Here is a 24,638-nt window from a genome sequence, read left to right on the forward strand (position 1 = left end):
TTCAGAGTTTTGTAAGTGAGGAGAAGGATTTTAAATTCAATTCTGGATTTTACAGGGAGCCAGTGCAAAGAAGCTAAAACAGGAGAAATATGATCCCTTTTCTAGAAGTAACAAATGTGTGCACTAGTTTTCTGCGTCTTTTTGAGACAGGATATGCCGAATTTTTGCAATATTACACAAGTGAAAGAAAGTAGTCTTTGAAGTTTGTTTTATATGAGAGGCAAAAAATAAATCTTGAGCGAATAAAAGGTTCTTTACAGTTATGCTGGAGGCCAAGGCAATGCCGTCAAAAGAAATTATATCCTTACAAAAAAGAGTTTCTGAGGTGTTTGGGGCCAAGAACAATAGCTTCAGTTTTGTCTTATTTAACATAAGGAAAGTGTGGCTCATCCAGGCTTTTATGTCCTTAACGTGACATGTTTGTAGCCTAGATAACTGATTGGTTTCATCTGGCTTCATCAATAAGTACAGTTGTGTGTCATCTACATAACAATGGAAATTCATGGAGTGATTTCTAATAATGTTGCTTTGGGAAAAATGTTAGTGAAAAGGTTTGGACCAAGCACAGAACCTTGCAGTACTCCAAAACAGACCTTGGAGGATTGATCATTAATATGAACAAACTGAGAAGAATCTGATAAGTTTGATTTAAACCACCTTAGTGTCGTCAAAGTTCAGAGCATGAAGCACCTCATGTTCCCATCCTTTGGTTATCCACTCTGAGCATCAGGACACTCACTCTCAGTGCAGTGGAAGGAAGTGAAGGACAGTGAGTTAAGACATGATGGAGTGACGGGGTCAGAAGGGTGGCAACAGAGGTGGAGAGCGACTGCAGCTCTTCCTCCTCAGCTGTAAGCAATCTGTTTACCGCTGCTTATATTGCAAACATATTATTATTCATTTTGTGTGTGTTTATAAAGAGAGAGAGGCTTCACACACCAATATTTTTAATGCAGAGACATCCAAGTCTCCTGTGTCCCTCCCGTGTCCTCTCTTACCCCCCTACCCAACGCATCCTTTCATCTTGCACCTCCCTACCTCTCATTCCATCATTCTTCATCCCTCACTTACTACTCTTTCCTTTCATCTCCTACCGTCTAGGCACCTCAAAGTATTTTTGGTGACGAAGCAATGTGATTTTAGTACATACACACATGCATGCACATCTGCGCACACACACACATTTCTTACTTCAACACTCAGAAACCACCCATTTAGGGATGTAAATAATCTCCTTTCATCTCTCTACTTCTAAGAGGTTTAAGTCTCTCTCTCTCTCTCTCTCTCTCTCTCTGTGTGTGTGTGTGTGTGTGTGTGTGTGTGTGTGTGTGTGTGTGTGTGTAAACTGCCTGATGGACAGACACACAAGTTCTGTACGTCTTGCAAAACTCCACATACAGAGCAGCAAACACCAAAGTAAAAGCTCATAACCAGTGTCTGTGTGTGTGTGTGTGTGTGTGTGTGTGTGTGTGTGTGTGTGTGTGCGTGTGTGTGTGTGTGTGTGTGTGTGTGAGTGTGAAAGCCACATCTTTCAGTAGGCTGCAGCTGCTTCCAATAGAAATCTTTTGGAGACACACCCTCCCTGTGGAAATAAAAAGAGACATTTGGCTCGGATTGTGCCTTTATTGGAATTATTTTTATTTTAAACAGTTGAACACGGTTGGAAAATTATCCACTGGCAAAGTGCCCTCAGTTACTGGAATTAAATATATTCTGCATATATATATATATATATATATATATGTAAAAACAGTAATACAGTGGTGCAGAGTGCAAATGGTTTCTGAATTAATATGGAATTATTAATGTAGCAGGTCGCTTCATATCAGAGGTAAGTGGATATGATGTAGTGTCTTGATATTGACATGATAAGGAAGAATGAGTGTTTAAGATTAACATTATTAGTTTATTTTTGGCTTTTGCCTTTTTTGGAGATAGGACAGCTCAAGCGTGAAAGGGGATGATGTGCAGCAGAGGGCCAGGGTGGGAATCGAACCCATGGCCACTGCGGCGAGGAAGTAACCGCTGTATATGGGCTGCCCATTCTACCAACTGGGCTACTGGGTGCTACAAGAATCAGTGTTTAGATGATAACATGACATATGATGTGCAAGTAAGGTGGATGTTAGGTGCTGCAGGTTTATGGCACTTAGATTGTTCCTGACATTATATGCCTGGTATTCAGTTTTTATCATAGTTACATCCTGTGAGGTGGATTTCAACCGATATTTGAAATCTAAAACCGATGTTTTTCCATGGCCAATACCGATTATGAGTACTTAAAAAGACTGATAACCAATGTTTGGAAATATATGCATTTACAAAAACAATGATATTTATCAGATATTTCTGTAGAAATTTAGAATTTAACACATTCCAACACAAAACTCTATGTAAATGAACCTTTCAACATCATATATATCTAAACACTTTTTTTTAATAAAAAAAAATTCTCTGTGGCGAGAAACTGTCGTTGTGTCTGTTTCTTTTGGACAACAGTGTTGTGTAGCATCTACCAGAGGGGAGGAGTTTAAATATAAACTAGAACCATTTAAAGTAGTATGTCCGTCATCTGTAAGCCAAAATTTAGAATTTGCAGCAAACCAGGGTATATTATTGTTGTAAAAGGTTTGAATCTGCAAACACAAGCCTTCACACAAACTGATGTAAGGTGTCACAGTGTCAGTGAGTTCATCCAGGTCTGAGGGAGGAGATTCAGAAACAATTCAGTCAGTGCAGGCAAAGCAGGCCTGTAAGTCCAGCTTTGCCTTGGTGGTCCGTCCTCTCGCAGTCTCTGTACCACAGGGCTCGGCAGACTGTAGTTTCTGCCTGTAGCTGGGGAGAATATGGCCCAGACAGTAATGTGACTGCCAAAGCTGCACAGAGAACAGGGTGAATGGCATTGTTTCATTTGGTGCAGCAGTGGGTACAGTGTGTTATTACCCCTGTTTGGGCACTTAATATGCCGTCTGTATTTGGAAAATTCGTGGCTAAGGTTTGCTCTATTAAAGTCCCCAGAACAATAAGCAGGAATGTTTTTCTTCATGTTAGTAATCTGGTCAGCCAGGTGTTGTAATGCCTTGCTCACACAGGCCTGAGGCTGGATGGAAACGCTGACCAGAATAAACGATGAAAACCTCTGCGCTGAATGAAAGGGTTTTAGTGTTGCTAATATCTCACCCAGCTCTGCTAACACTAGTGTGACGTCTGTGGCATCTGTAATATACCTTACTCCTAGGTACATATACCTTACTACATAGGTGCATGTCATGTTATGACATGCACCTATGTCATGTATATGACATGGTTTCAAATATCGCAACTTACATCACATTTTTTAAAATATTTAAAAAAAAAAAAAAAAAAAAACTTTTTAGAAAAGCTGCCATGAAATCAAGCATTTTAAGCCAAAACATTTTTTTGAGATATCAAATGCTGCTCCCTCTCTCCTCTATCTTTTGTTCTCCTGTTCCTCCTCTTTTCACTGCTCCCCTTCCCCCTCCTGGCCTGCTCTTTATCACTGTCTGCTGGACATGTTTACTGTTCCACTGGTCGGCTGCAGCAACACACACACACATACACACACACACACACACACACACACACACACACACACACACAGATACTATACATCACCTTCATGGAGAAACACTGCAAAATTTAACAAGATATACACCACATAGTGTTTATGACTACCCAGACAGAGAGCTAACAGTTACTGTAAGTCCAGTTTGACCAACAGGCTGTTATACATGGTGAAATGTTGCAGCTGCTGAGTTAGCTGGTAGAGCAGACAGCCAGAGCCAGGCAGCCCCTGAATAACAATGCTGGCACTAATATTAAAGCGTGTCTTATTGTGCTAACGAGGAAAGACTGTAACACATGTTGTGTTCGGGCCGCGGCTGCTGCTTTTTATGTCTCACCACGATCTATAGCTGAAGCAGGAATCCAGCATACAACCGCATAGTAGTCTTTCTAGTTTAATTTATTAAATTATTATAATTTTCGTAACTGAAATATCTCAACTGTTGGAGCTGGATTACCTTTGGATTTTGTGCAGAGGTTCATGTCCCCTACAGGATAAATCCTAATGATTCACTGTGATCCCCAGACTTTTCTATTACTGCCACCACAGGGTTAATACGAGGTTTTTAATTAGGGTGAGAGAAAAAAATTGATACAGCATTCTATAGCCATATTTGTTTGGCAAAATTGTGGGAAATATAAGACATTGTCATCAGAAATAACTCCTGGAAAATTGGGGGGGGGTCTCTCTATTTCGAGCAGATGCTGTTGGGGAAACAAGCTGGATTACAGTTATGATAATTGTTTCCAATTTCTTACTGTTACTTATACTTGGTTAAAAAAAACAACTCAAACAGTGCACATACACAGTCAGTCAAGCTTAAATAGTCATTCTTGGCTGTGATAATGGGCACCTGTCCAGGCCATAATCACAGTCATCCTGCTGTCAGGTTTCGGTGTGAATAGAGCCAGACTCCACAGACACGGCGGTGTGCAGGAGGTCAAGTTGTGCATCTCACAGTAGTGCAGCGACATGATGAGCTCCACGTGGACATCCAGCACTGACTCCTCACCAACGCTCTCTGACAAAGGGGCCCCTTCTGAAATCTGTGTGTTTGTGTGTGTTGCAGGTGTCTGGTATAGTGGGCAGAGCTGATGTCCTGGCCTGTCTGCTGTTTTTGCTGACGTTCCTCTCCTACATCAGGTGAGATGATTCGGTGTCACCCTCGCACCTTGTACACACACAGTTCAATTCTCTCACATGACTCATCCATGTGACTGTTATACTTAACCAACAGGAAGTGTCATCCTCTCTCTGAGGCTGGGGCGAGGGGCTACCCTGTCATCTTCTGTCTTCATAAAAATAATTGGGTTGATTGTTTTGCCAATCCAGTCCAGTGTATGAGTTTAAACTGGTTTAATTTATGCAAACTGACTGAACTGGCTTTTCTTAGTGTGTCACATTCTGGCAAATTTAAAAAGGAGCCTCAGTCTGGGGTTCCTGATAACTCAGTGGGTGGAGTGGCTACCCCCTGTGCTTCCCAAGGAGGCCGTGGGTTCGCTGGTCCTTTGCTGCGTGTCACGCCTTCTCTCTTCCCCCTTTCAAGCTTATACACTGTCCTATCAGATAAAGGCTAAAAAAAAACAGTTTAAGTCACAGCACTAAATCCAACTCAAACTGCATTAGTAATACACAATATGACAGCGAGATTAATATAATATCATGTTTGGGGGGGGGGGGGGGGATGCACGCTGTACTATGTTTGTTTATTTTTTGGGCTGATGACAGGAGCAGAGATCAGTTATTCCCCTAAAAAGAATAAAGCTGCACCTGCATGGCAACACTTTTTTGAAGCCAACAAAAGAGCTGTCCTGACTGCAGGTAGAGAGCTGAACTTTTATCAGAGGCTGTGTTTCTGTTTATATCTGATGCGTGCTTTGAAAACGCTGCAGTGAACAAGGACTGGCAGATTTATGAAGTTGAAATGGGCAAATTATTGATACAAAACTTCCTTTTTAACAATACAAAAACATAAACACAGTGTCAGCTGGCTTTGGAGAGATCGCCAGAAAGCTGAAATTTTTCTGCTGAGTTTAATGATCATCGCTAAAAACAAGGTAGGCCTAAGTTACTTGCTCAAACAGGAGGTAAAATCCAGGTACCTGTTTTTGAAGCCCTGATGAAAAACAGTAGTGGTCAAAGCATGTTGGCTTTCTTAATGATTTAGCCACTCCAATTAAGGCTTTTTATGTAATTTCTTCTCTTATTTCACACTTTTGGAGTGCCTGGATTTCCCTCCTGTTTGATCCTATTGGTTACCGTTTTCCATGAGCACCCTATACAAGTTTGTGACCTAAATTTGATTATAGTCTACAGAGCAACCAGTCATCCCTCTCTTTTTTCCTAAAGTTACTCCCAGTTGGTTATATTGCAAGTAGGCTAGTCACCCATCTTTAAAGTGTGTATGTCTCCTGTCTAATCTTGAGTGCACAGCTGATAGTGGCGTGGTTTGTTTACATGAATTGATAGAGGTGCATATTGAATGTTCACATGGACACAGAGCTCCAGTGTTAGGAGATGATACGTGATCATTAGACACTTGTTTTCTGTTGGGACACGGTGAGGAGCTGCTGCTGAGTCAAGTGGACACCTGGTTAAAGTCATGCAGCTGATTCGATCTGGTGTTTGGCTTAATGTCAAACCGGTTTGATAATTTTCACACTGGATGGACCCTATTTATAAATCATCTTGTCCTCTCTCTCCTCTCTGTCCGTCTCTCAGGAGTGTGGCTGTATGTCTCTCAGAGGACTCTCTGCCCTCCACAGTGTCTCCGTGGTGTCTGCTCGTCAGTTTGTTGCTGGGCACCTGCGCCATGCTGGTCAAGGAGACAGGCATCACCGTGTTCGGAGTGTGCGTGCTCTATGATGCCCTGGTGCTGTGCCGTAAGCCCCTCATCCAGTAAGCACAATATATTTTGATTTTGTGTATGTTTTGCATGTTTTTTTTCCATCCCTGATTTATGAGGCGATGGCTCACTGAGTGTGCACAGCTTTTAAGAAATGCACAGCTTTATATTTATATGACTTGTTTACAGCAGAGCTTCCCGCTGCCACCATAGACTGTTTGTTCTTTCTGATACCGTGTGCACAAATTGCTGGAATAATGAGGACTCTGTGTTTTTATGATACTATATATGTGTTTTTTTGTGAACTCTTATCCATGTGGAGAGCAGCTTTACACTTTTGATGCTAAACATTGGTCTTCAAGCAAATTGGACTAATTGGAGTTTTGGGGATTAATTCAGACATACTGAGGTGATGCGGAGCAGTTTTAGGACCCTGACAGAGCACATTCATATCACTGTTCATTTTTGGCAGCATTTTTAGATTTAGTACAGTCTTTGGACAAAAATTAGTTTCATATAGATTTTACACATTTTTATTTACATTAAGTATTAGCTGAAGATTGCAAAAAAAAAACGTTTTGGTCAATGAAAACTCGTTAGTCACCTTTGATCCAAATGTTTTTCTTTGTTTAAACTAATTCAGTCTATAATGCACAAAGAAACAACAGGGTGAGAGGAGCTCAAGGCAAGTTGCCGTAGTATGATGCTGTCTTGTGACTCTGACATGGGACTTGACTGGGCTGATGTTTTCACAAGACTTTATAGATTTGACTTGAGATTTGTGCTAAAAAACTTGAAACATACAGAAAATGTTGCACATGAGCCATCCACAGAGCTTTGGGCTCCACAGTTACACTCAGGTATCAGCCGCAGAGTCAGCTTAAGACCAGAATGGGAGGCATTCATGATGATATCCGTTCACTGGATGGAGCAGTAAAGTGCATTTAAAATGATGGAGCGGTGCAACTGTGAGTTGATTGTGAACTGTGAGGCCTTTATGCATGCTGTGTGTTTCTGCTGTCACACTCACAGTCTTAACGGAATGTATTGATTACAAGAAAACAGTACAATCTGTGAAACAAAGAAACAGAAACAGGCAATTACAGACTATTTTAATACACTATAAGCAATAATACAATAAAAAAACCCGGGAGCTGCCCTAGCTTCTATGAATAATAAAACAAAGTAAGAGAGAAATATCAAATAAAGTTCTTAATTTAAGCCAAGAGGTTAAAGGGCCTGAACACTATTTGTGCTGGTGCAGAGGGAATATCCTCAGACTGGAAGCTTGTTTATGAGCGGCTATTTACAGCCACAACACATAGCTGTGTTTTGGTTTCCTGTGTGTGCGGTTTTCTACATTTGCATAAGTGTGTGTGCATGCCGTTATGTGTGAGTGTGACCATGTCAGAGCCAGGTCCAGATGTGTGGGGAGCCTCCCAGTTGTGCAGAGCAGCCTGGAATGTTCTGGAATGAGCCTGCTGCCACTAAGCTGAACAAGCTGATAACACGCCGAAACACTGCACGCCTGGGGAGGTGTTTGTGTGTGTGTGTGTGTGTGTGTGTGTGTGTGTGTGTGTGTGTGTGTGTGTGTGTGTGTGTGTGTGTGTGTGTGTGTGTGTTCTATCTGTATTAGAGTTAATTTCAAGCACACTGTGATACAGCATCTGTTAAATGTGGCAAGGTAATGTATGGGGATGTATGTGTGTGTGTTTGAGAGTGTGTATCTCTCTGCAGGCATGTTAGTTTCAACGGGTACTTTACATTTTTTCCCTTCAGTGTTACACTGTGTATGTGTTGCAGAGAATTGTTGGACATTTCTGATCAGAATAGTTAGCGCGCATTAGCTTTGGGGACAGAGCCACGAGTTGTTTCCCCGACATCAGTGCCTTTTTTTCTCACTGCGACTGTGCAAAATGGCAAACAGCATCTGAAAACACCATGGCAACACAACGCTGCACGGAAAATGCACAACAAGGAAAGTTAGTGTGAGACTTGTCTCAGCAGCCTTTTGTCATGAGACAGGAAGTGGATGTCAGTATGAAGCAGCAGCTTCTCGTGTCATGAGAAAGATTTCAGTGTTCTCCACACAATCTTACTAGTTGCAGTAACATGAACTCCAATAATAGTGGCTCCGCTGCATTTTAGTGAGCCAGTGCAAAACTCCACACATAACAGTGAGGACCTGGAAAACTGTTTCAGTGGAGTGTGATCTGTCAGCCAGAGGCTGCAATCACGTAGCTGTCAGCTAATAAAACATGCAACTATGTCCATTTCCTAGTTGACGGATAATTGTCTAAATAGACAGTATTGCGTGCAAAGTGATTTTATGTAAGCCTGAATGACCGTCATCAGTTGTCTGTTTTATCAATCTCCTGTTTATGTTGTTTTGGCCGTGTGGTATTGGTGACATGTATGCCCACTCTCACTGCTGAAATTTTGCGGCAGATCCAGCGTATTTGTCGCCTGTGATTACTGTCAAATGGTGTGCAGACTCCGCTTTCTTAGTGCGCTTAGTGCAGGTGTGCGCTGACGTGGTATTGATTTGGACCTCAGATTGTATATAAAGATGGACAACATGACAGTTACTCCAAAGTGGTAACATTTCAATCTAGATCGCCCCCTGGTGTCTGTCTGCAGTATAGGTCATAAAGCCCGCCCCTCCATGTTAGTGAATGGTCATAGGCCAAACTAAAAACTCAAAGTACATGCCAAATACATTTTTCCCAAAGCTGGTTTGTGTCACTGAAGGTAGTTCTCATCACCCTGATGTTTGCTCGAGTGTTTTTATGATAAGTTTGGTTATAATGAGTTATTCAGTTCTACAAAAAGGGGATTTTCCAGCATGATTGACAGCTGTCACAGCCAATCCATGCACTCACATTGAGTGGGGCTGCTTGCAATTGGTTGGGCCATTGTTTTGATGGGAACTCCCCGACCACGGATATCGCTACTGTGCAGACTCTCAATAACATCACCAGCACAAGATAGCAACACTCGCATCTCGGATATTTTAACCTCAATTCAGCATAGAGGAGGTAAGTGGGGGATTGTCGTCCATCTTTATATGCAGCCCATGGTGTGGAGCCACACATCAGCAGGTGTGCGTTATAGTCTTCAGTGTTGATAGGTTATTACTTGTGATATATAACCAATCAGAAAGTGCAGGGCCAGGGCATTTAATGAAGCTACTTACAGAGTGGTGACTGACTGCAGACAGACAGGTGGTTACATCACAGCCACAGCAGCACATGTTAACAATGAATCTATTTTATTGCATATCAGACTTTAAATAGTAAAAGAAAAACCAAAAAATAGAAATCACTGTGTGGCAGTCATTGCTGAGATTGTTCACTGGATTTTGAAAGAGCCTTGGATTCACTGGCCTGGACTGAATGAAATGAATCACATTCACACATTCACTCAGGGCTCATTGTGTTTCTGCTGAATGTCTCAGCTAAACAACACACTGCATCCACTTCATGTCGGGGTTTGCCTTCTTCACACGCCCAAGCAGCATCGTTGCTGCCACACTATCTGTACAACCTGACCGCAGGATTTCCACTACAGATTGTTGTCTTTGCAAAGGCTGACTACAACCTAAAAACACATCCTAGCCTTTTGTCTTTCCACTAAGTTCCTTGCAAAACAATATCTGCTCATATATGTCGTGTCTGTGTAAAAAGGTCAGGAGCTGAACGTGCCCACAAAGCAGGCAAGCAGAACTTTATTCATGTATCACATTTTATTTGGGTGGAAGCACAATGTGCCAGAGTCGACACCTGTCGGTGGGAAACTAGTTGCAGCAAACATGTAGACTCCCATTTTAGCAACAGGCTTATGAAAGGACCTGGAATATTTCCTTACCATTCTAATATATTTTATATAAAATCTATCTAAATATGTGTTTGTGTCCTTCACATATCTGGGGAACCGTTTATCCAATCAACTTCACACTTGGCGAGTGTATTGCTGGAGGCCCAAGGACATGCAGAGTGTGTGTGTGTGTGTGCGTGTTTGTTTGTGAATGCATGCTTAATGCAGTATCATGCTGATCCACTATGCACCTCATGTCCCTCGGTCTGTGAGCAGCATGGCTTTAGGCCGCTGGCACAGGACTCGTTTCTGTTCTCAGTCTTGTTTGTGTTGTCCTCTAGATAAGTGCCGGCCGCTATGATAACCCTTAATACTCTAAAGTCACACACACACACACACACACACACACACAGTAAGCCTGTGTAATAGCAGTGGTAGTGGTGTAAATCTGGCAGCGTGTGTGGGGGATACAGATGTCTTTCTGCAGGATTTGGATCACTGGGTGTCTCCTTTTGAGCTGAAAATTTGGTAAACAGTCTGTGTTGACAGTGTTCCTGCCTCGGCCAGAATGGCGAGTGCAGTCAGGTGGGGAAGGCCTTAATGTTGGTTTCTAAATTGTCATTACAGTCTGGTTCTACTGAGTTGCAAGGTGGTCTGCTTCCTGAGAGACAATCTCTTTGTCGAGACAGGACGCACATTTAAGACAGCACACGCAAACATTTTCATCATTTAAATACTACAAAGCACTTCTGTCCTCAGCGTGTTCATGTGCAGCTGCGTCTCCGTCCTCACAGGGTGCCAGTGATGGTCGGTCGGTCACTTCTGCTGCTCGCTGTACACACATATTCACATATTCATGGGCTGGATACTTAGCGCTGGTTATTCAAATTATTGTGGTGTATTTATAATTAATATAGTTCATCTGAAGCCCAGTACGTTTTATGTTTTCTCCATTTCATCAGCAGCCTACTGGAGATTCAGCTGTAGCAAGTATCTCACGATCATTATCCTCACTCTTATTGATTTATTTAAAAAAAAAATTGGGGGGCTTTTTTTCCTTAATTGATAGCACTGCTTTAGTGTGAATGTGGGAGAGAGAGGATATGACATGCAGCAAATAGTCATGGGTGGGAATCAAACCCTTGGCTGCTGTGGTGAGGACAAAGCCTCTGTACATGGAACGCCTGCTCTACCAGCTGAGCCACCAGGTGCCCCCTCACCCTGACTTAAGAAGTTCCAGTTATATTCAGTTACAAAATAAACCTGAGAAGCTGTAAATCAGAATAAAAGTATAGAGCTTCGTTGCTATGGAGAAAATACAGTCTTTGCAAAACTGGCAGGTTCTCAGAAAATTTCAGATTAGTGCATTGCAAGTAGTTGCAAGTTTCAGCTCGTCTCATCAGAAATCCTTGCTCTAAACTGAGCCTGAGAGAAATGGAGAGTGTGGAGATGAAATGCAGCAGGGGAAGAGAGGGATGTCAGACGGACTATTTTTCTCAGCTTAGTGGAGCATCTGCTCTATGTTCCTCTCAGATGAGGCTAATTAGCGACAGGGGAAGGATGTACATACTGTTGCTCACAAGGATTTATCTCTGGCCTGTCAGACACAGTCTTTACTCTGACTGTCTCACTCTAGCTGCTCTCACATCAGCACTGAGAGTCTGCTCTGTCGCAGCGGCCTGACTCCTCTCTGCCTCTGATTCGCACAGGCTTTGGTGGCATGCTATATTTCATACCTTCATGTCTTTCTGGGGTATACGGTGTATGATGGTGTAAGCATGCAGCAGTAGCTGGCCGCCAGCTGTTTACAGTCCTGTAACTTCTCCCTCCACCACTAGGTGTCTCTGTGTCTTTCAACTTATCTGCCTGTTACATGAGTAGAGACCGGAGACTCTCTGGTGGTGCATGCTGTGCACTATATACAATGAGTTTAAAAGAAAGTGGAGCACCTGTATTTATGAAGGACTATCTAAATACCCTGGTATACTGTAACACTGTGTACAGTATACCAGGGTTGCTGCTTGGATTTGACTCCAGGGTTTCTTAATGTGCCTAAAACAATTAGCAAAGTGCAATGGCTGCAGGAAAGGAGGGTTTAGCTTTCTGTTTCTGGACAATCATAGATCCATGATCTGGTTCAGAATCACCTGCCTGTTTCTCACCATCTATGATCAATAGGAAATACACTCTGTTTTTAAGTTAACGCACTAAAACGAATGCAGTTCAATGTAACAGTCCTGAAACAAATCTGCTCTTAACCCTTTGAAACCTGCATCCACATTAGGTTCTCTTGATCTGTGCTCGGAGTTCTTTCATAAGCTGTCTAACCCCTCAAAACCTGAACAAATAGATAGAAGGGTAAGTAGGTAGATAGATAGATAGATAGATAGAGAGGTACTTAATTAATCCTTCACAGTACATATTATATATGTCTTTGAAAACTGCTCTATAGCATATAGCAGTTTTCAAAGGGTGAATGAAGGTTTCATTCCATCCTTTTAGTTGGCTTGGAGACTGTAGTTTGTATTTTGTATTGGATGACAGCTGACTACATTCTCCAAAATAACACCTCTCTAAAACTGACCAGTGTAACCTCCCTGAGGTGGGACTGTTGTATAAGACTGCATCAGCTTCAGCTACATGAATGTAGTGAACTGGCAAGTGAGCATGCATCACATTTAGAAGCTCGACATACCATTTCATGATTACTTTGGAGTCTATTATAATTTCACATGCAGTTTAAACAGATGGTCTGCAGCCACACAGTTTGAGAAGCATTATTTACACAACAGCTTGAAGCTGCAAAGATACCTCTAGCTTCTGGAAAACAATAGAGCTGCATAATGCCTTAAATACAAAAAACTGCAAGAAAAGAGCACAGCAGCTGCTTGCCCACAGGAAATGGTGTAATATTTCAAAGCTAAAATGTCACCACTCACCACATGTCACCTCTAAATACATAAAAGTGGATGATCTGGGCCAAATTAAAACTGCAAAAATGTTCCAGAGTCCAGTACAATTCCAGTATATAATAATATAGCAAACATACTGTTAATAAAATCTGCTCTGGCAGAGAGCCACAGCTTTCTTCAACATGCAGCCTTGCTCTTCCTGTTTTTCCATGTTTCAAAAAAACGTGTACACATGTGAGTTTATACAGGCATGTTGTGACATCTGTGGTCCTGAAGGAGCTGATGACTGGAGCACAGCAGTGATAACCAGAGCCAAAAATAGCCTGCATACAATTAGCATGCTAATAGAGTCAGCTGGAGGCCTCTCTCCCCTTCCACCTGCAACATACCGTATAATTGAGTAAGGCTTCTCATGTAAACGTGTATGATGTTGTATGTTGACTGTCATCGTAAGTAGTGATACTGAGATTGTTGAATCTCAGATGCTGAGATCGCTACTGGTTATTACTTTGGTTTCCAAAAAAAAAAAAAAGGGGGGGCTGTGCAGCACTTCTTCTGCCACTAGACCGCAATACCTGTGACCAATCACACCTGAAGCACTTTTTGCACTTACTAAGGGTTTTTTCCTTAAGTCTAAATTCTTGCTTGTGTTGTACGTCGCTTTGGATAAAAGCGTCTGCTAAATGAAATTGTAGAATTGTAGAATTGTAGAATGTAAGATGATGATGATGGGAGCTCATAATGAGAATATGTGGATGGGATCCTTTGAGTAGCCAGTGGAGTTTCAGAGAGATGTTAGACTGTGGACTCCCACTGGATACCATGCCGTACAGCAGAACTCCACTTAACCCTTTGAAACCTGGAGCTACATTACTTTTCTTGTGCTGCTTTCAGCAACTTTCACAATTATTTAAACATTTAAAATCTGAGCACATTAGTGTGTAACCAGTCAACCTGACCTGCATGTCTTTGGACTGTGGGAGGAAGCCAGAGACCCCGGAGAGAACCCACGCAGACATGGGGAGAACGTGCAAACTCCGCACAGAAGGGCTCCCCAAGGTCCGAACTTTGCCCCAACCTGGATTCGACAAAAAAAAAATAACTTAAGAAAAACAAAACAAAGAAACCCATTATACTCCAAACTGTAATCCTCTATCATTTTACACTATAATCATTTTACATTATAATTTATAATCATTTTAGCAACACAATTTCAACTCAGCACTGAGTCCATTTCATAATTTGATTTCCAAAACTGAAAAACATTTATATTTTACAATCGTTCTCACTTTACAAGTTTATGAGTTCTTGCAAAGGCAGTGCAACAAAACCGTCAATTTAGCTAAACTCAACCAGTCAGTTTAGTTTTCAGGGCGTTTTTCCTCTCATCCAAGCGGCTTCCTTTAACTCTAATGACTCCTGACTAGTCTTTTAGAAATGAGGAAGCCACTCAGATGAGAGGTGAAATGTCTTCAATAAAGTCAAGCAAGGGGTTGCCACTAGCTCAGCTGGTAGGGCAGGCGCTCCACGTGCAAAGGCTATGTCCTTGATGCAGTGGCCGTGGGTTTGATTCCTCGGCTCTTTGCTGCATGTCATCCCCTCTCACTTTTCCTCTTTCATGCTATAGCTGTCCTATAAAATAATAAAGGCCAAAAAGCCGCCCAAAAAGCAAACACGAGCAAGTCCAGTTGCCTGATAAAGCACCCGGTGTAGTCTGTTTCTTGTGTTCATTGATTTTCTTGTCCAGGATCCTTCCTGAAATCAGAGCAGGATGTTGTCATGAAGGCTGTCACTGCAGCAGTCCTGCTGGCTGCTGGTGACATGGATGAGCCCACGCTTTGTCTCTGGACCGTGCTGTGCTCATCATGTGTGCAGTGTCTCAGTCTCATCATGCAATAATGACCAACAATAGATTGTAGGCCAGCTGCAGCCCTCCAGTCTGTATTGACTTACACTCTGCAAAGGTCGATCTGTGAAAGTTGGCCTGAGCTTGAGGGTAATTGAGTTTTCAGAGTTATTAAATGACACTTGACAGCATGGATTTTCCTGACTGCCAGACAAGAAGAACAAGTGAAAGTAATGTAAGATGATTGTTGACTGCAGGAACAAAGGCATTTTTGACCTGTAACTTGTTTAACTTCCTGTCTTTCCCTCCGTCCCTCTGCCTTGTCTCATGTCTCATGTCATGTCAGTGTTCTCCTACATTCCTTTAATCTTTATTTGCTTCATTCCTTTAGTTTCCTCTTCACCTTTCTGACATGCTACATAACTCCTACACTGCTTTCTTTGACAACTATAAGGATATTTGCTGCTGGCTCAGGGGCAGACGGCTGTAATGAGGACATCAGGGAGATGTGAGAGGTGTTAAGATTTTAAAGCCATGAAGAGAAACACGGTGTGGAGAAATAGAAATCTCTGGCTCTGAGCTCCTCCTCTCTCTGCCTCTCTTTGACGCTCTCTCATTAGAATGCCTCTCCGATCACATCCATCCATCTCTTGATCTCTCCCCAGCATTTCCTAACTTATGTCTTTATTCTCTTTTGCACACTCTCTGTGCTGGTCACACAATGCTAACAAGAATGCTCATCTTTTTGTCTCTCGTGTAGTCTGTCTCACGACAGACTAACTGCGACTCCGGAGAAGCTTTGTTGAGCAAAGCACAGATTAGGTACTAAGTCTAAAGTAAACCCTTTTTTGCAACACCATTTTTGTCATTTTGCCATTGTTTTAGTTTTAAAACTGAAGGCAGTTAGTAAAATGATTACTCAAATTGTCTGCTTTAGATATCTATCACAGTTTACAGACCTACTGCCTACTGTGTGGCATAATAGGGTCTGCTCCTAGAAGGGGATCACAAACAAGCTAAAAAGCTGTGAGGTTTTTTAGCTGTGGCCGGAGTCATTTTGTTTTCAGGTTGTCCGTCCACCCCATTCTCATGACCGGGATATCTCAAGAACTCCTCAAGGGAATTTCCTCAGATTTGGCACAAATGTCCACTTGCACTCAAGAATGAAGGTATTAGAATTTTGGTGGTCACTGTGGCCTCATCTTTCTTATTCTTGTGAGAAGTGAGAAAGATATCTCAAAAGCACCTTGAGGAGATTTCTTCAAATCTGGCACAAACTTAGACTTAATGATCAACTGATTAAATTTTGATGGGCAACAGTCTAGGTCACTGTGACCTTGCATCTGTCTCATACTTGTAAACGTGATATCTCACAAAGACCTTGAAGGAATTTTTTCATGTTTAGCACAAATGTTCATTTGGATTCAACCATGAACTAACTGCTCACATTTTAGTGATCAAAGGTCAGGGTCACTGTGGCTTTGTCTTTCTTATTCTTGTTAGATGAACCCATTCAGTTTTGATGGTCAAGGGTCAAGGCTATCATGACTTTGCATCCAGCTCACACTTGTTAATGCGATATCTCACAAAACACCTTTTTTTTTTCAAATTTGGCACAAACATTCATTTTGACTCAAATATGAACAAACTGAATACATTTTGGTGGTCAAAGGTCAAGGTCACTGAGACCTTGCATCTGTCTTGTTGTGAATGCAATATCTCATGTAAGTCTTGAGGGACTTTCCTCAAATGTGGCACAAACAAGAATAATCAGATTAGAATTTGGTGGTCAAAGAAGCTGTTACCTCATATGTTTTGAACTATAAAACAAGAATTCACACACTAATTACGACAACATTTGACACAAATGTCTTCCTGGATAAAACGATGAAGTGATGTCAATTTATATTTAAAAGCTCAAAGGTCAACTTCACTGTGACATCATAATGTTCTGCAAAAACACTTTACTGGCCATTAGTCAACATTATATCTCAGGAACAGAAGGCGGGTTAAAGCGATCAAATACATTACTCTGTTAAAGTGTCAGAACTAAAGATTTCCCTCCCAGAGCTCTTTGGATCAATACAGGACACTGCCTGCACAGAGCATTTTCATCAATCAGACAAGTTTGATTTTGGCCAGCCATCAAGTCACTCACAGAACCGCCATCAGTTACAGCTGTTACTGTAACTGCCAGCTAAAGATGAGAAGCTGCTAGTGTTTTTTTTGCCAACTCTTTGCCAATGAGAACAAGCTAAAGTCGTAGCTTTATTTTAGCAAATCTGTATTTTGCCAACCTGGATGTCAGAACACAGTCACCGGTTTTTCTGTGGCATTTTTATCATTCACACACTCCTTTCAGCTTACACTGTATGTTGTAGTAAAGCAGATTACAACGCTAGACTGAAACAGCCACAAAGGGTGAACTGCCATCTCTCAATATTAGATTAGATTTCAAACAAACACAAAACTATCTCCTTGCTCTCTCAATCAAGCAATATGATTTTATTTATATAGCACTTTTCATACAGACAGACTGGAACACAAAGTGCTTCATACAGTAAAACCAGACCCATTCATTTAAACCAGTATTCATTTAAAGCAGTGAGGAAACAATTACTGTATGGAGTTTACTGTATCTTATGGCAGTATACTGAATGGAGGCTCTGTATGGTGATACATATTTTATGACCACATTATTACCAATACACAGCTCTAATCTGTGAGCGCTTTAGATTTAATTTCACTCCATCAGCTGTTGCACAGTTATGAATATGCATGCTGTTTTTGCACACTTTCTGTCTGTGCGTGTGTATGTGTGCGTGTGTCTGTGTGTGTGCGTGTGTGCATTTGTGTGCGTGCTCAGTGTGGAGTGCCTCTCTTGTTATGGGTCGGGGAGATAAGCAGAAAAGCAACATGTCCTCATAAAGATCCTCAATAAAATTGGAGGCTAGTGAAGATGGATGCTTTTAATATGAAGACAATGCTCTTTCTGACTCGGCTGCTGAGCTCTCACAAGAGGGTGTGTGTGTGTGTGTGTGTGTGTGCGCGCGTGTGTGTGAGAGAGAGAGAGAGAGAGAGAGAGAGTGAGTGTGTGTTTCTGTGATGAATGAGCAGGATCTTCGGGCACTTGAGGCTGTATCTTTCAATGAGGAGCACATCCATGTAGAAGCAGAGCTCAGCTCTCCCTGGTCTAACACTAAGCAGTGTCGGGGCCTTTTCTCGGTGAAAGCTCCTAACGATGCGTGATGGTAATCCTCTCCTGGGTTTTAGGCAATGCAGATTTGACCTAATCTGGCAGGTGGATGAGTGTGCTTTTTGAAGAGTGTGTATACGCTCCAAAGCACACAACACTAAACATGACGCAGAAATAGTGAACTGGGGGAGGATGACTGTGAAAGATTAAAAAGTGCCAGAGTAACATTTTTAATCAGGAAGTGCAGTGCATTTAAAGTGACCTTTCATCATTTATTCAAAACCTTTCCATTGGACTTTGATCCTTTCTACTTTCCATTTTTATGTCTGATTCCAGAGGAGACACGGTTACAGATCTGTGCCGAGAATAAGCAATTCACTATCATTTTTAAAATAAAGTGGAGGATTGGGCAACCACTACTACTTGGTTAAGTTCAGGGAAATATTGTCTTAGGCCATGTTTAGACAAGAACAGCCCTACTAATAATGGAAAAGGTTTTCTTTTGCGTTTAGAAAAAAAGATCTGCATTCATGTGATAACACTGTGTGAACGATCCTCGCATGCACAGATCCACAAAAACAACCAAAAAATGCTGTAGTATGCTTGCCAGGCCAGGAGTTGGTGGTGTAACTTTGTAATGCCACACCATATAATAATGATAATTTAGGGGCTTTTTGCCTCTATTTGATAGGACAGCTTAACCGTTGAAGGGAGAGAGAGAGGGGACAACATGCAGCAAAGGGCCGAGGCCGTAAGCAAACCGGCGGCTCCTTTGGCGAGGACGTAGCCTCTGTACATGGGTCACCCGCTCTATCAACTGAGCAACTGGGCGCCCCAAAAGAAAAAATTTAAAAAAATAAATAGATAAAGATAAAGATAAATTACAAGACAAATTAACGAGAGACAAAATAAAAAGAGACATCACATGAAAGCAAGTCTATAAAAATGGATTTTAAGAAGTGATTTAAAAGAAGTCAGTTATTCTGCAGCCTTATCAGTCTAAGCCTCAGTCTTCACTCACTTGGAGAAATAGAACAGCTACATCAGGATGCTGTTTGTTGACTTCAGCTCAGCATTCAACACAATCTCTCCCACGAAGCTGATTGGAAAACTAAACACTCTGGGCTTCAGTATGACACTGCAACTTAATACTGGACATCCTTACATGCAGACCACAGAGAGTTGGATTGGCCTCTACATTAGTGCTCAACACCGGAGCCCCCCAGGGCTGTGTGCTCAGCCCCCTCCTGTTCACACTGTACATCCATGACTGCACTCCCAGACATCAGGAGAACTCTATTGTGAAGTATGTGGATGACACCACTACCATTGGTCTTATTACAAACAGCAATGAGAGTTCATACCGGGAGGAAATCAACAATCTTGCTGAGTGGTGCACAGAGAAAAATCTACTGCTCAATGTCAGTGAAACCAAGGAAATGATGGCTGATTTTATAAAGAAGGAGGCAAAGACACACACCCTTGTCTATGTCAGTGGAGCTGAGGTGGAGCAGGTGAACAGCTGTAGTTTCCTTGGAATTAACATCACTGAGAACTATCACACATCACCACCCAGGTTAAAAAAGCACAGAAAAGGGGAAATATTTGGTCAGATACTGAATTAGTGACACTAATCTGTAAACTGTGCTGATTGTAGAGATCTTCTCTGCTGTTGGGGGGAAGTTGTGTGTGAAGCATCCATGTTTTCACTGACATTGATGGAAACTGTAAATGCAGCTTGACTGGTGTGCAGAAGCATTTAACTACGAGGCGGTAATTCTACTTTATTTATTGACTTATTTCAGCTCTTTACTCATGTTGCTGTGAACATTTCTCACAGTGGATAAAGTGCTAAAGTAGCAAAGGTGCTGACAGTGTTGTTAGCGGTGACAGCAGCTCGTGGAGTGAGGTGTCCAGTTTCAGATGGAGGGCTCTGTGGCAGGTGATCAGTGAGGCGCACAGACAGGAGATGAGCTGAGGCTTTTCACACCGAGTTAGATGACAAAAAGGGCACCTTGAGCTTGACACACACGGACAGCGTGCGGCCACAGTGTCGGGTCTGTCAGTGTCAGAGAGCTGTGAAGCGTTTCAGCTCTGTGACCGCCCTGAGCAGCCCTTCACACCACATCACACATCACAAGACACTGCATGGACCAACAAAACTCTGAGAGTAACACTGAGAGAAGTGATGAAATTAAGCAGCACACTCACACACACACACCAGACTAACTTTAAGTAGAATAAGATAGAAGATAAAAACATGGAGGCAATATAAAAATCTGAAATGAAAAATAAAATATAAAGAACACAAAATGTCTGGACAAAAGGCACATCAGAGTCGCTGCAACCCATTCTCAGCAGTTGTAATTCATTCCTTTGCATGCTACATGTCTGACAGCTACTGTGTTTAGCTAACTAGCAGACTGAGCAACAACATCCAAATCTGTATTAATCAAGGAGTTGATAAGCAGCTGAAAAGAGTAGCATAGCAAAGCTATTTCAAAGCTGTTTCTTGAAAGACAAAGAGATATGCTACAAGACTGCACATCTTTGAGGTGCCTGGTTGCTCGATGGATGGAGCGGCGCCCCATGTACAGAGGTTGTGTCCTTGCCGCAGCGCCCACAGGTTCGATTCCGGCCTCGACCCTTTGCTGCATGTCACCCCCTATCTCTGTATCTCCCCCTTTCACACTTAAACTGTCCTGTCCATTAAAGGCAATAAAAGCCCCGAAAAAAAAAAAAATCTTTAAGACTGCGCATCTTTATCAGGGAAAAATAAGTAAAAAAAAACCCCAAAAAAAACAAATATCGGTGACCCACCTGAGTCTGCTAGTTAGTGGATTAGAGAACGGAGGAAGTTAATAATAAGCTAATGAAAGGAGCTGTTTTTAACTTCCAGCCCACAGTCTGACAGAATAGGGGGTAGTATTTCACCCTTTAAAAATTAGTCTACTATTGTGTCCACACAGCCGTAATGTACAGTCATCAGTCATAAATAAAAGAAACTGATAGCTAACAGCAGAGCAAGAATACAGCTGCTCATAAGGCTGCTGTCTTCTGATCTTCACGCATGGCATTGGTGTGTAGTTTACTTTATAGCTTACTGAGCTCAGTTTTAGTAACGCCACAGGAACAAGAAAACAGTCACATCACAGCAACATTGTATATTGTTTATGAAATTAGTTAGAGGCTGTTTACACGGCAGTGGTTCTTACATGAAACTTCTGTTGTGAATTGGCCTTTTGTTCACACAACAACAGTGTTTTGGGGGCTTGAAAATGCAGATTTTTGAAACTGGGTTCAAATTTAACACCATCCCCTCAGTCGCCATTTAAACAGGCAATGCGCAGGTCCTGTTAGAACAGTGACATCACAGCTGCACTTTGCACATGCACTTTACGCTTCAGACAAACAGCCACACTCGAGTAGGAGGACAACAGTAACAACAATGGCCGACTACCGAGCTGGGTGTGTGCTGCTGACTCTGCTGAGGTTATTAATGCTCCTCCAGCAAAGTGTGAATTTGTTGCACTGTTGCTGTGATCAGCTGTCATTTCTGATGCGTGTGTTTGCCATTGTCTTCCTGTTTGTTGACACTCACCGCTCTGTAGAGGAATGCCTTTATGCGCAGACGCCTGGTGTTCTTCTGTTGTTGTCATTACAAAGTTAAACCGCCAACTGAGCAGACATCCAGTAAATGAGCTAAGCTTTGCAGCATGAGGCTCACTGAGTTTGTTTTATTTCACAAATACTATCCCTTTAAGGGACACATCTTTGGTAAGCATGCTACAGCGTTTTCGGCTGTTATTGCAGATCTGTGCGCAGGAGGATCATTTTCATAATGTTATCATACAAACATAGATTTTTTTTAAAGATCACAAGCATTATCTGTCTTTAGTAGGTCCGTTCTCATCTAAAAGTAGTCTTAACCATTTGGGGTTGTTCACAGTGCTGATGTGGTCACTGATAACGCACAGCTTCAGACCTCCACACAGCAGTGAGTCAGTCCTGTCCTGTTTCAGCCGCGGTGGCTGGGTGAGTGTATAAAACTGTGCTACATGGTGAGGAAGAGGAGGAAGAGAGGAAATGCCAATCAGATGGAGGAATGTGAAGAATTTGGGCTGTGAGTGGACCAGCAAAGGCTTCAAATTAGCTGCAGTGTAGAATGTGAGAGACAGAGCACACAGAGTTACTGGACTCAGTCCGCAAAAGATCTCTGTCTACTTTTCATGTGTGTGAAGAAACAAGGCTTTCTCCAACACAGTCACCCACTCCAACAACAGCCTCCCAAACACACACACACACACACACACACACACACACACACACACACACACACCCTCCATTCATCCTCGGTTGTTGCAGCGGTCACAGTTGTCATGGGAAATTAGCATCCTGTTACGCAGATACACAGAATCGTCTTTCCCAGAATCCTTTGGGAAAAAGTTGAGGCCCAAGTCTGAATGGGGAAAAAGGTCAGGGCCGAGACGGAAGAGCCCAACATGTGTCACCATCGCTCGCGCCTCTGTGTGTGTGTGTGTGTGTGTGTGTGTGTGTGTGTGTGTGTGTGTGAATGTGTATGGGGGCATTCCAGCTTTCACTTTGCAGCGTGAAACCAATCTCCTCCGTGTTGCTCCGTCTGACTGATTTTTCCCAAGGACACTGAGTGTTGCTTTGCATTTGCAGCCTGGAGAGCAGTGTGTGTCTGTGCTGCAGGCTCTGTGATCCTCAGGGTGCTGGAGGTTTATTCATCCAGCCAGAACAGATGCATTTAGATCACAGCCTTTGTCAGGCAGCACACGGCTTTTCATCAGTCTCAGCTTAGCAACATACATGTTAAGGGGACACGGTGCTGTGTGATGGATCTCTACGCTGTTGTAGATGTTAGTTCATACATGTTAAATCTGTGTTTTTAGTCTTCTCAGTTCTTCTAAAGAATATCCACTGAGTCATTTTGAGTTAATATGTTGCTCTTCAGTGTCTACCACAGAATTAGAGAGATGTGGCGGCGACTGACGAGGTGGGGGTGCCAGCAAAATTCACGTTAATTTTCTATCTTGTGTGTGTGTGTGTGTGTGTGTGTGTGTGTCCCTTTTTTATATTCCGTGTAGCCTTTCAAAATTCAGGCATTTTCGCAGGTCTGTGAATGCAGCACAGCTGAAAATCGTCATGAATTCCTTTTTCGCTCCGCATTAGTTTGAGGAGTTTGAGTTGCAGGGTGGATAATTGATCTGTTGATCCGGTCTGAGCTGATCAGATCAAATCAGTGGATGAGAGGAGCAGCTGCTGCAGACTTTTAGACCGAGCTTAATCAATGTTTAAGTTTGACTTTTACTGTGCCTGTCTTTCTGCTGCTCTGTCTGTGTCTAGAATACCATCATATTCTCATCCCAACTCCTCAGTTGGTGCCGCTGTGTCAGCGACCTTCTGTGTCTACATATGATGTTTAAGATATCCTTCTGCGTCAGCTGTTTACACTCCAGGATGTCATTACTGGATGTCAACAAATGCACATAGTGGGATTGAGCATGGAGGTGTAGAAAAAAAAGACACCTCACATCCATGCAGGAAACAAACTCCAGACTCCACCATGATGGTCATTTGTTTGTAGGACCCACCCACCTCTTAAGCGCATTTATTATTCATTGTATGTCGTTACTGGCAGCGTTAATACCTGACGCTGTCCTCCAGCATTTCGTGCACATGCAACAGGTTCTGTCTGTCTGCATTCTCAAATGACGCCACTGGTGCATGTTGCATGTGGACGCGCCTGGTGCCATCCGGCCGTCCACCAGTGTATAATAACCACCGGTTCTGTTGCAGTTGGACACAGAAGGTGGCTTTTGGCGTCATGCTCGTATGCTGAAGGCACTGACAGAGCAGACATATTTGACGAATTTAGAGTAAGAGTACACACTGCGCTCCGGGTGTGTGGTGCTATTAAAACCCTATCAGTATATATTCCAACAGTGCTCCTAATGGACGGCCCTGTTTCAGAAATAGAAAATCAGTACCTGGCAATAGAAGTTTAAATTGCGCCAGAGTGCCATATATAAATGAATGTATGGGAAATCCTGAACATGCATGTGACTTCACAAGTTTGAGACCTCCTCATCTGGTTTCTGGCTCCAGAAAGAGCAGCTCATGTTCACCGGGAGTGATTGATTGATTTTCCTCAGCCATGGAAATAACATTAGAATTTTTTATTTAGGTGGTGGTCCCCTTACACTCACTGTATTTACACTATTTATATATTCTTCCTTTTATCTGCTGTGGGTTGACTACCTCAAATCATTGGGGATCAATGCTTTTACCTGGAGTCTCTCCCTGAAGTGCACCTTAACATTTACCCAGCGTGTTAACCTCCCGAGATTTGCACTGAGAGCATGTTTGCAGTTTTAAGCCCATTAAAGCACAGCGCCTCTCTAGAAACAAGT

The 24,638-nt window shown here is 42.4% G+C and overlaps 1 protein-coding gene across 1 annotated transcript in view; it reads left to right on the forward strand.

Annotated features, from left to right (window-relative positions):
• The window catches only part of tmtc1 (transmembrane O-mannosyltransferase targeting cadherins 1), a 91,710-nt gene that overhangs the window by 22,988 nt on the left and 44,084 nt on the right, over positions 1 to 24,638 (forward strand). Inside the window, exons 3-4 of the mRNA XM_042510941.1 lie at positions 4,656 to 4,729; positions 6,308 to 6,484. Coding sequence (XP_042366875.1) covers positions 4,656 to 4,729; positions 6,308 to 6,484 — 251 coding nt within the window. The remainder of the gene's footprint in view (positions 1 to 4,655; positions 4,730 to 6,307; positions 6,485 to 24,638) is intronic.

This window comes from Plectropomus leopardus, chromosome 22 (genome assembly GCF_008729295.1).
Source record: "Plectropomus leopardus isolate mb chromosome 22, YSFRI_Pleo_2.0, whole genome shotgun sequence".
NCBI lineage: Eukaryota > Metazoa > Chordata > Actinopteri > Perciformes > Serranidae > Plectropomus > Plectropomus leopardus.